The following is a 12,847-nucleotide window of genomic DNA, read 5'->3' on the forward strand; positions in this document are numbered from 1 at the left end:
ATTCTCACCCCCTAAGAGTGAGCCTATTATATGCGCCACCCTGTATATAAGAAGAAATGTGAAAATGTTTGTTACAAATTGCCCAAGCATGAATATCAATGTCAATAACATACAAAAATGCTGCAAGGACACGTCCATCGATGAGTTTTTTTTATTGGTTTATTCTGCTCTGAAGAATGTCTCAAAACGAGAGAAACAATTGAACGAAAGTCAAATAACAAAATCAGCAAAATTCCCTATATTGTAAATTGAAATGCTTTTATGTCAGTCATTATTTACTTGAACTTCGAATAAAACGCTTTGTCAAAGTGCAACAACACAGAGTGCAATCACCAAACACAAGGAGACAATGCGTGCTACGCTTCAATTACATCATTATTATGTCATTGATAAAAAAACATAAGATAAAATACGTCTCTCCGATGGAAGTAAATTAAGGAATATTAAAAATACATAAAAAAGGCTACAAAAAGGTCAACTCCAATGAAATCAATAAAATCATCAACAACAACAGCAAAAACGTTTCCCTCCACTCAAAGTGTATAATGCATCACCGTCGCAAAGCTTGTTTCTTGCGTATGAAATCGTTAAAATATATGGTTTGACATTTGCAATATAAAGACCGGTTAGCAAAACCAGGCGGACGATCTCCAGATGCAGTTGTCAATGTTTTGTTTATCTGGAGTTTTTTTTTATATTTTCCAATATAAAGTACGGTAAGATTTCAGTCTGCAATTAAAATTAATTATATAGTCTGTCGTTCAACGCAATGAAAATGTGGTGAATACGCACGTGAGCGAAAATATGTCTCATTAGCTATTCAGTTTTTTCCCCAGCAGCACACAAAAAAAAAATCTATACAAATGAGTAAACAAACATCACCCACAATACCTGTTGCTACTTTGTTATCGTTTAGAGTCACGCGTTTGTTATTGAATTGTCCGAGTGTTCTGCTTAAATATTTATTTGACAACGTGTCTTTATCTTGATTGAACTTCAACGCACACACACTTTCGTTGAAAAAAGACAACGGAAATTTTCCTGTTGGTTGCACAAATAATAACAACGTAAGAGTTTTCGTTACAGTTAGCATATGAGATTTATCGATGCTAGACACAATTGACATATGTGCTGATTTATAGATTTCTTATTGTCAGATAAAAAAGAGCGAAAATGCATAAGAGGAAAAATCAACTCCAAATAGAAAGAAAGCAATCTGAAAGCATGTGACTGTAGCCTTCAGCTATCAAAAATATCACATTTCATACAATTTGTTATGTCTGCGAATGTGTTGTTATTTGAGTGCAGCGTTGAACGTTCCGCATAATATTCATTCTGACTTTATCAGAATACAAAGAATTAGAAGAATATATCAACACAAAACACGTGACATCGGTCAATGTTGCTGAAAGTATGTGTGTGTTTGCGTTATAAAACCTATTCTCCATATACAATTGACAGCACAATGGGTGCAATTACGCCAACACAATTGTTATATTTGATGCCATTTTTTAATGTACCAGTTTCATTTCATCAATTGAGATACTTACACGGTGACAATGAAGATGATGTTGATAAAAAAAGAAAATTGCTACGCAACCAAAATGATACCGCTTCATAAGGGACAGTACTCGCTTTTTTTTTGCAAAATATTAATTAACTAATGACTAAACGGCCATCTGTGCCACAATTGTCACCATTGAAAGGTTGAATCAGTTTAACGTGTTAATGCAACCACATAGAGTACAAGTGTAAAAGCGTTTAGAAGGGAATGCTTCACGTGCTTGGAAGCGGAAATAATATATTATTATTTTAACGCACACGATTAAATGAGTTACTTTAAAGGAAATTGAAGCAATGAACTGCATTCATTTGGTTCTATGTAGGGGGAGGGATGGGAATAAAAGCTCATTTGCTCAAACATTAAATTAATATAAATATGCGTGTAGTTGTTGTTGACACAATTATTTTAATTTACCAACAGTTGCGGTGGGATTTTCCACTCTCGTGACCATTTCTTGACTCATATTAATATAGTCAGATGTGCAAATAAAACCGCAGTGTCATATTTATATACCGCCAAAGATATTAAGCCATATTGGCTTATGGAGTACGTTTTGTAATCGATCACAAACATTTATCAACTCAATCATTGGATACAATAAATGTGCACTGTGGGGTTCCACTTTCCATAAGGGAATTTTTTTCAGAATTTACTCTTCGCAAAACATTGTACTCGATCTCCTCCCCCCTTCAAACTTTTTTTTAGATTAACCATATGAAGAACATTTTTGCAAAAACACAGATTTCAAAGTGGAATCATGTTCAAATTTGGAAAAATTTCGAAAATGTTCGTCCAAAATTGCCTCTGAACATTTTTTTTTTTTTTTTTTTGGGAGGTCTTCCATTTGGTGTATAACATACTCTCTGTTTACATTGTTAACTTAAAAAAGCACGTGATTTTCGACATTCGATTTACCAATTCAATTCGTAAACAAGCTCATTGTTCCAATGCCACAAAAAAGTTATCAGTTGACCACAAACCGACTGCAAACTCAAATTGATTTAAAAGTAAGAGTAAAACTGGTTTTTTTTTATTTGAACTTTGATTATTCAAATACTATAAACGTGACTTGCGTGAGCAATGCTGAGTATTATATTTTCAATATTTTTTGTTTAATATAAAAATAAAATAATGCTTCGGGGATACTTTAATGCGATTGGTGTGCGTACAACATACACTGTGAACATGGAATATCTATAAATAGAATGTTCTTGAGAGAATTTTTTATCGAGTGATTTGTTTAAACGCTTTAAAAGCAGTTCCCTGCTGGTGCACATGTGTGTCTCGTGCTTATTTAAGTCAACGAAATTCTTAAAATTTCACAAATCAATTAAAAATAGAATTCGTCAAAGTATCTTATTGCTACAAACGGTTGTTCTTTCCATATGTTTATATAGTACTGTATAGTACACAAATTTGCTCATAATAATTGTTCACGCAGTGTTTTAGTCGGTTCACTCGTTTAAAAAAGGCATTACCCACATTTGTTGACTGTTCGAAATTGTTTTCAATTTTAAATACACTGTGTAAATTGAATGTGGATGTCATGTCAATAATAAGTAGCTCATATATACATTTACTGCACAATTTAACACAAAAAATTTCCGTTTGAGTGGCTGATTCACGTTTATTGCTCGATTGTGTGATATCAAGTGAATTGCGGAATAGCATTAAAACCATATTGATATCACTATTGGGAATCACGTGCTACACCCATTTTCATTTCTTATTCAAATTAATTCTTGACAGAACTAAGCGTCATGCTCATGTTTATAAATAAAATATGAGAGTTGACAGCTCACAACTCGCCGCACATACAAGATACATTCATATCACTGACTGTTTTAAGGCCTAGTCAAAAATATGACCATACTATCCTCTTATACATATGTTGAAAATTCCAAATTATGTACGCGATTTAATGAACGATTTGTTAACCTTTACGATACTTCTGTGAGTCGCAATTAAGACTGTTAAATTGCTGTCGTTCCATTAAAACAATTTTTTTTCTTTCCAAGCTAAGGCAGCAACCGTACAGTATTCTGAAATGCGCACATTTGCAATTGATTCTCTCATGCAATAGATGTGAGTATTGTGGCTCTGTGAGTTGAGTATTATTAAAGTTTTCTATTTATCATTGTTTCGTTTCTATTAAAAACGTTCTGGTTGAACAATTGGAATCGTCATATGTATTCTCGAACTTTTTTTCTTTTGTTTAATAGGATAGATGCATATCTTGTAAAAATATTACGTAAAAACATGAGATACACATTTGTTTCCCCTTTCGTTCTGTATACAAAACGATCTACAACCTTCATTTAATTATTTAATCAATAATTTAAATAAAATATAAAAAAAGCAACACTATGTCGTTTAACGGCAATACTGCCATTTAGAAATTTAATGTGCTAAATAGTGATTTCGCAGAAAAAATTAACACATTCTGTTTTAGCGTCTCACTGAGATTCTAACGAAAAATGTGATTCAATTCATTGTTTACTCTACCCAGACATTATGTTTGAGCTATGGATATAGCGGCTGCTATTTCATAGCCGCTATTCATAGGCGATATTGATCTCGTTTTAATGCATTTATGCATATTTTGCGTTATTTTCTACATCTCTCTCGTACTCACATTCAAATGTACAAAAGAATAGTAGGCTATGATATTCCTACTTGGTGTTACACACAGCACACGAATTAAATAGCGCCTAATGTCTGATTCTACCAAATCCTACTGGTCACACCAATTTTATTATTTATTTATTTATGTGGCCGAAAGCATCGCATTTCGAATGAATATTTGAATAAATTAATGGAGAGCATTGATCGATAGCAACTAAATTTTGTGAATGTTGTGAAATGTTCTTCCGTAGATGGAAATCAAACAAAATAACTGGAAACATGTTGGCAAAAAAGGCTATGACGCGATTTAAATTCAAGTTTTTAATGAGCTCATGCTACGTTTTGCTCACTACACAATGCTCAGAATCAAGGGTGGGTCAAAACCGTTTCCATATTCTCTCTGATTTATCAAAGACAAAGTAAACAAATGAACCTGTTTGTTAAATTCAGGCACGTGACGTGAATATTGACTTTGATTAGTGCTTTTCACTTTCGTCTCGATATTCAAACAAATATGATTTTTATTTTCGTTATTTATTGACAGCAACGTGACTGAGATAAGATCATACTTTAATATAATCTAGTTTGAAGTAGATATTAAGATGAAAAAAAGGCTTTTACGAACTTCATTGTTTTACGGAACAATTACTTCCTTGTTGCAGCTTATTGTTTTAGCTGGAACTGAAATTATTTGCATTTGCAAATATTGTCACAAGATATTTCATAACACATATTCATCATTTTGCGATGAATATGAAATGACGAAAATAAAATAGATTTATGGTTGTTTTACTCAAATCCAATATTTAAACGATAAACAGTGTTTTGAATGGGGCGACGAACAGAATAATCATTCAAAAAGAGTGTACACAGATAAAGAATGAATAAAAAATGACCCTTTAAATGGAATTAGCATTGTCAACTGAGCATTGAGCATGTTTGCTTGAGATAAATATTGCCATTAAATCGATTAAATCATAAAAAAATATTCAGTATTCTCTTCGACAAAAATGGCCACCATCAAAGGCAATTATTATCTAGTACTTTCTATATTTATATAGAATAATTACAAGTATATTTCATGTCAAATGCATTTATTATACAATTTCCTTCCTTTGAAAATAGAATGTATATGAAGATAAATCCATCCAATCCGTATGATTTACACGAATAGGATCATTAAAAATTTAACATAAGTTGCATGTTTTTTTCTAAACAAAATTTGCATTTCATATTCCGTAAATACTACCTACACGGACAAATAGTACATTTTATTACAATTTCTCGTAATAAAGCATATATTTACTTAAGCTAAATTAAAACATATTTATTGCTGCACTTTGATAAATTGAATGCATTAATCAATTTTCCGCGAGAGGTGATTTGAAATTTCAAGTGTCTTAATTTGTCATTCGTTTGTTTTGCCCGCAGATACACAATATTTATGAGCAATCTTTCAATTGAAATTTACAAAGTCACGTGCTATCGCCATTTGGCGTGATATTTTCATGCTTTTTTTTCATAAATACCGAAAAACAGCACTTCGATCGAATGAGAGATTGTAATCACGAATGAGCTACGCACTCGCTCACGCCATACATTAAATGTGACACACATATGAATCTAATTCTGACTAAATTTTCAAATTGATAACAAAACGAAAGTACTGATATCTGGAATAATCAATATTCCCATGCATTATACTCACCGAATGCTTTAGTATTATAGATATATCAAAATTATTATATAAATAATATTTCAATTTGCATGTGCCGACCGATTTTGATCTTGACACTGACTACAAATGAAGTTTGATTACGTCGCTCAAATGCGTTATCAACGATAGAAACAATTTAAATTACGTGGTCTAAGCTATTTTTATCACTTCTTTTTTTTCGTTATAATCTACAATATATTGTTGATAAACGATGACTTTTTTGCCTGTTTATAATTCACTCGAAAAGTCTCGCGTCGAAAGTAGCGTGAAATGTGTCAAATTTTCCATCGAAAAAATCAATTGGAAAATTGTTAAAAAGTACACAGTAATACGAGTATAACATTTTCAATGGTTCACATTTCAATTGAATTTGCCGGGAAATAAGTAGTGTGTGGATATTGTCGGAACAACATCTAAAGTTTGACGCAAAAACAAAATTCCCATAATTCATTTGGGCATTAATGCAAGTTCATGTATAACGTAACATTCATTGTTATTGTTATAACACTATAATTGTAGGAACGTGACTATACTACCGGTTTGAATTTCATTTTATCTTGATGCTTATCTTACCGATAATTCTATATTATTAAATGTTTTAAATATACACCGACAATGGATTAAATAATATATTTAGATGTTATGTCAATCATATGGTTTGAAGTGGGTAAAATCATTCATCGGTTTATTTACTACTGCTCGAGTCACTCAACCAATTAAAATGGGAGCGTTGGCGCTTTTTTGCAAATTTTATTGTTTATTTGTGCATAAATTAGTTGAAATGTAATAATATTCTATATATTACAAATAATGTGAGTTACTGTAATTCAACCAAAAAGTCCTGTCTTTGGTGAATCAAAAAAATTTGTTTTTTTTTTTTCTCTTGACGCACAATTTCGGTCGTTTTCTTGTTTTATTCATATTGTTCCAATTTTCCAAGTACTTTTAAAGACAATTTTGAATGGATTTTTGTTTCGAATATCACTCATATGGTTCGTGATAGGAGTTATTTGTAAAATGTATGTGCGTGTTTTGGTAGCATCAAAGTTTGTTTCTGCCTTGAAAGTGTATTTTCCACGCTGAAAAACTGTAAAATTGATTTGAAAAATCTCCAACACAAAATAGTGTTACATTATCCAACAAATGAACAATGAAAAACAGCGAACGTTTTTAGTTGGGCCAATGATTCCGTCGAGAAATCCATAAAAGTACACACTGAAACGTGAACGTGCAGGTGACCTGTAAACTGTCTACATATTACGTAGATTTTTTTCTATCGAAATTGAATGCCGTACATTGCATTCACCACTTGGGTTGGCGGCTTTAATCAATAATGCTAATTTCGTTGCAACCACAATTTTCTTAAAATATTTATGGAGCATTTTCAAGAACTTGTATGTTTTTTTCGGTCAATGTCCGTATTGACTCTGAATGAACCCTATATAATATGCAGAAAGTGAAATGTTTGATTGCTGTTTCAGTTCATTTTGAAAAGAATTATGTATAGCCTTATAAATAGTCATAACTGTATACACGCGCTCATTTTAATGGGAATTTTTGATTTCAAACACAGTTTGACACCAAGTATTCTGTAGAAATATCAATTATAGTTTTGATATTCCAATAAAGTAGTTTTGTTAAACGAATGGTTATAGAACTAACGTCAATCGCAAATTGTCAGCAGGCAGTTTCAATTAATTTAAAATTGTCTGCATATTTATTTATTTTTATTCATTATTTAAAAATTGAAAAATCAAAGACTATAAAATATCGATAAATTGTCATCTGTCATTTTCAATTAAAATTGTCAAGTTTGAAGCAGACGTCCTTGATTTTACTTTATTTATCTCCGACAATAATTTTCATTAATATCAATTAATTTTTTTTTTAATTTCAGGACCCGAAAAATGGCCCGAACTTTTCCCAATGGCATCTGGTCACAGACAATCTCCGGTCAATATTCATCGTGATGTAACAACTCGCGGTAGTACGTTGAAACATCCATTGACTTGGAAATATGTTCCCGCAAATACAAAAAGTTTGATAAATCCGGGGTATAGTTGGCGTGTTGATGTAAATGGTGAAGGTTCTGCATTAAGCGGAGGCCCATTGTTTACGGACGTTTTTCAATTGGAACAATACCATTGTCATTGGGGATGCAGCGATGGTAAAGGTTCTGAACACACCGTTGATGGTGTCTCTTATTCGGGTGAATTGCATTTGGTTCATTGGAACACAACAAAATATGCAACATTTGATGAAGCTGCTAAGCATCACGATGGTTTGGCTGTTTTGGGTGTTTTCTTGAAGGTATTTTCAACTTTTTTTCCATCGTTATTCATTGAATTTAGCGAGAGAATAAAACATAAAGAAATATATTATATTTTCTTTTCCAACAACAGATTGGACGTCATCACGAAGAATTGCACAAAATCACCAAGCTTCTACCATTCATTATGCATAAAGGCGATCGCGTAAGTTTAAACGAGATAAAATATTTAAAAAAATCCTCAAAGAAAGGGAATAAATTTTGTTTATGTTTTTTTCAACAGGTTACTTTGAGCGACTCTCCCGAGCCGTGCGATCCTGGAAAATTATTGCCAGAAAGTAAGGCATTCTGGACATACTTGGGGTCGTTGACAAGTTCGTATTACCCGAATTGGATTGTGTGGAATCAAAAAATTAATTGATATTTATTTATTTATTTTTTGCTGCAGCTCCACCATTTTCTGAGTCGGTGATTTGGATGGTAATGAAGGAACCAGTTGAAATATCTCACAAGCAAATTGAATTGATGCGTAACTTACGGTGCTATGATGTGAACGATGAGTGTCCATGTGATGAAATGGGCAAAGTTGTTAACAACTATCGGCCACCATTGCCATTGGGCAATCGAGAATTGCGTGAATATGGACATCATTAAATGTGATACCGTATCTTATTGGTTCGCCTCAGTTTCAGAAGATGCACACCTATTTAACACATATTTACATAACAAACTAAAAAAAGCACATACAAATTAAATGAAAAAAAAAAAAGAAATACACAACAACATAGATGAATAGAGACAGAATTTTAGAGTTTAGACTAATACCGTTAAATGTAGATTGTTTTGATGTTGAACAAAAAAGAAACAAATGCGCAGATATTCGTTTGATTTGAATTCAAATTTATTCCAATGTTGTGAGCGCTTGAAATTTGTAATTCATTCAAAAACCAGTGTCTACAATTTAAACACAAAAACCAAATGCAATAAGCGGACAATATTATTATGCGAACCGATTTCGACATGTCAATTGTAAAATGTTTCGACTTGGAACTTTCAAAGCCGCATGAAATCGGGATTTTTAAAAACGCAGCTATATCATACATGGCTTCTTTTATAGATTTTAGTTTAGATAGAACGGAATTCGAGGTAATAGAGTGAAATACACTCAGTGAATTGTGCCTAAAATGTATTTTTGAAATTATATTTACTAGACAAAAAAAACTGTGTCAGAAAAACAGCAAAATAGATCTGAAAGGAAGCAAAGAATGTGTAATGCTTCAAAATAATGTAACTGGTTTAAGTTACTAGTTTTTCAATTTCTGTAAGGAAATCAGACAATAGAATCAAAAAATTTTCTTTTATGAAAGAATTCAAAATTTTAGTTTTGGTGTTGGTTTCTGGTTGCACGAAACGCACAATATCTTTTTTTTTTTGGTGAATTCCGGGTTGAATTATGAATTATAGAAAATTTTCACAGTGTAGAAAATAAAATTCTCAAGAATTTCAATTGTCTGATTTTTATATTTGATGCAATTGGAATTCGAATGAAAAATTATGCTCTGTTCAAACCGAAAGGTCGGCAGAAGCAAAAATAAAATTTCTAAAAATATGACATACATTTTAGATTTACATCTATTGACATTTGTGAAAATAAAAGAAACAAATATTTTATTTTATTTAGGATCTGTGATGTTGATATTTTGAATAAAAATATTGCTTACAAAATATATACATTTTTTTGTTTCGAAATTATGATCGTTTTCAGTCTTTTCATTTTTTTCATTGAAAGTCATCAAAGAACGAAATTGAACGAAAATCAGTTTCTTTTAATAAAATTGAAGAAAAAACAAGAAATTTACATCAAAATTAACATCGAGACTGCACTGGAAACATATTAAATATAAATTGATCTGAAGTACGTTGTTTTAATGAATATTTCACTATTTAACGAAAAAAACGGATTTCGTTTTTCGAAATTCACCACAATTCAGATTTCAACACGAGTAAGTGAGCGCCATCTGCCTGAATAAAAGTGAACGTAAGTGTATCTGTCACTTCATTGATAATCGCCTTAACAGTCAAAACAACGTGGACGTAAAATCTAACCATGCTGTGTGTATTTAATTGAAATCGTTTAATTTTCATTATTTAAGTGGAAATTGCAGTTATTTACGGTAGTTTTTCTCGCGATTTGCCACCAATACGTTGATTGAAATAAAATTTAGTTGATTGAAATACAAAACTAAAATGGGAAAAACACGAAAACCAAGATTTCGTCCACCAAAAACAAATCCGGTCGGAATACCCAGTTTACGTGAAATCAATTTGAACGACGAATTAAATGGCGATGGCAACCCAGAAGGTGCTTTGGCCGCAATTCGTGACCAATTGCAGTCGGGCAGCACAGATGAAAAAATGTGCGGCATACAGGCAATGGCGTTTTTGTCATTAAATCAGAAAAAAGCAGAGGCAATGTGTGACGGAGATATCATTAGAATAGCCATACCACTTTTAGTTGATCCAAATAAAAATATTCGAAATGCGGTTGCCGGTGCTTTACGTAATGTGTCTTTGTGTGGCATTGAGGTGTGCGAAAGTTTGGTCGAACAAGACATTCTAACACCATTATTAACACTCATTATTGAGTACACAGGCAATGCGGATTGGGTGCCAATTATTGATAAATCAGTTGCACATGTTGATCAATTGGATGTGGCTGGCGATACATTTTTGCAGGCCGTTAATTTGGTGTGGAATCTGTGCGAAAGTACATCTGTCGCACTGCAACATTTCAATCAAACCAATATTTTGGAAAGTTTCGTTCGATTTCTCAATTACACAGTATTTGGCATTGATATCTGTAAGTTTATATTATTTTCTTTCACTTTCAGCAATCAACACACCCGATCTCATATTCTTATCTTCTTTTTCTTTCTTTCTCGCCATCTTAGCCGTTGCAGTTGCTCAATGTTTGCTGGTGATTTCTGAAGACAATCCGGTTGCATGGCGTGTTCTGAATAATTTTGCACAAGACATTAGTGCATTGATTACAAATGTTGAACGAACTGAACAGAATATCGTCTTACGTACGGTGGCTGCGAGCATTCTAGCCAATGTACCAAGTCTATCGACAACATACACGAATCAAATTTTCGATACATTAAATCAAGCGTTAGATATAAATCATAGAACGCTTTTGGCAAATTTCACAAGTTCGATGCCGTTGGATGAAAGAGATGAAAATCCAGCTGGCATTGAATTAGTAGCCGAAGAACAAATGGATGAAGAAACCGACGAAGATGCAGCTAGAAGACGCCGTAAACAAGATTTACCAACTGAACACGACACTGAAGTCAAACACATGGGATGGGTGCTCGAAGCACAACGAATTGCCGCAGAAACAATTACAAATCTTTGCTCTGCTGACGATAATGGTATAATTTTTTCAAATTAATTATTCAGCGAAAAAAGTTCATAAACAAAAATGAATCGTTTTTTTTTTAGATGGTAATGACGATGATGATTTATCGGATGCAGAAAGTGTTCATGACTATGATAAAGATTCGTCCAATTCTAGCGGAGGTCTTCAAGCTGATAAGCTGCCTATTGAAATATTGGAACCAATCAAATCACTCGGATTGGTTGAGAAATTATGGCAACGGGCACAACCCATTGCCGAAAATGTTAACAATTTACTCAAAGAATCCGAAAAGGAGCTATTCAAAAAGTATATTTTTGTGATGCCAAATATTTCCCTTTGTAATGATTCCAAATATTAATTTTTAATGAATTTTTTTTTCATACAGAGTTCGAACATTACGAACATCATCTTTATTGTGCCTACAAAATCTATGCAATGTAATGACTACAGAAGATTTAGGCGGTCCATCAGCTGTGTACGGAGTTTGGATTGATTTGGGGCAACAAGTATTTCAAAATAGTCAAGATGTCGCATTGGTCGAAGCATCCACTGCTTTAATGCGTGCCACACTCGAACACTTGCGCACTAGTGCCGATTTGTTCAAACAAATGACAGAGAATGATTTAGAAATGATGTTAAAAGGTGCAGAAGGTGTTATGGAACCAGAAATTCGTGCCAACTGGTTGCGCATGTTAGGTGTATTAGGATGTTTGCTGCCAGAGAATTCTGTCAAAATTATTATCGAATGTTTATTGCAACAGTGCTTCAAGGAAACTGACGTTTGGACACTGTCGGAAGCACTTGATGCATTGATGGACCTATTTGCAGACAATGATTGGAATCAAATTTCATACGAAGTGAATTTAGCACAAAAAACCAAAGCATTGGAAAATATCTTGAAAAATAAATTACGACAACAGAAACGGGAGCTTGCCGAACGATATCCAGCCGTTTGTACGGTTCGCACAAATTTGTCACGATTTCGAAAATATGTTGAAGCTGAACAACAAAAATACAAACCTAGCAACTCCTAAAATTCGATGTTAACTTTGCAAATCAAGCATTTGCACAATTTTTACACATCAATCGGTGTATAATCTTTTTCAAATGAAATATTTTTTTTGTTATAAATCAAACATTATAAAGAGATATTTTCAGCCAGATGAATCAGCTCAGCCAGATATCGTCAGGAGCTGAAATGGAGTGAAAACAATAAAAGTGATTGTTATAGTGATTATAGGAATGTAAGTG

General features: G+C 32.8%; 2 protein-coding genes across 2 annotated transcripts in view; both read left to right on the forward strand.

The window, feature by feature from the left end:
* Nucleotides 1–9,856, forward strand: part of LOC116338137 (carbonic anhydrase) — a 20,465-nt gene extending 10,609 nt beyond the window's left edge. Inside the window, exons 2-5 of the mRNA XM_031763217.1 lie at nt 7,804–8,216; nt 8,309–8,380; nt 8,459–8,549; nt 8,624–9,856. Of these exons, the coding sequence (XP_031619077.1) occupies nt 7,804–8,216; nt 8,309–8,380; nt 8,459–8,549; nt 8,624–8,829 (782 nt within the window). The 3' untranslated portion in view covers nt 8,830–9,856. The remainder of the gene's footprint in view (nt 1–7,803; nt 8,217–8,308; nt 8,381–8,458; nt 8,550–8,623) is intronic.
* Nucleotides 9,857–10,250: 394 nt separating this feature from the next.
* LOC116337967 (HEAT repeat-containing protein 3) lies at nt 10,251–12,757 on the forward strand. Its single transcript, XM_031762968.1, has 4 exons — nt 10,251–11,035; nt 11,127–11,609; nt 11,680–11,902; nt 11,982–12,757. Exons 1-4 carry the CDS (start codon nt 10,423–10,425, stop codon nt 12,628–12,630), a joined length of 1,968 nt encoding a protein of 655 aa, XP_031618828.1. The 5' UTR covers nt 10,251–10,422; the 3' UTR covers nt 12,631–12,757.
* The last annotated feature ends 90 nt before the right edge of the window (nt 12,758–12,847 follow it).

The sequence above is a fragment of the Contarinia nasturtii genome, unplaced genomic scaffold (genome assembly GCF_009176525.2).
Source record: "Contarinia nasturtii isolate CC-2019 unplaced genomic scaffold, AAFC_CNas_1.1 Cnas_scaffold_350, whole genome shotgun sequence".
Classification (NCBI taxonomy): domain Eukaryota; kingdom Metazoa; phylum Arthropoda; class Insecta; order Diptera; family Cecidomyiidae; genus Contarinia; species Contarinia nasturtii.

Excerpts from the sequence above, each read along its gene's own strand:
- LOC116337967 (XM_031762968.1), top strand. The coding sequence starts at position 10,423 with ATGGGAAAAACACGAAAACCAAGATTTCGTCCACCAAAAACAAATCCG. Across the intron at positions 11,610-11,679 it reads TTGCTCTGCTGACGATAATG|ATGGTAATGACGATGATGAT; the intron begins GTATAATTTTTT and ends TTTTTTTTTTAG. Across the intron at positions 11,903-11,981 it reads GAAAAGGAGCTATTCAAAAA|AGTTCGAACATTACGAACAT; the intron begins GTATATTTTTGT and ends TTTTTCATACAG.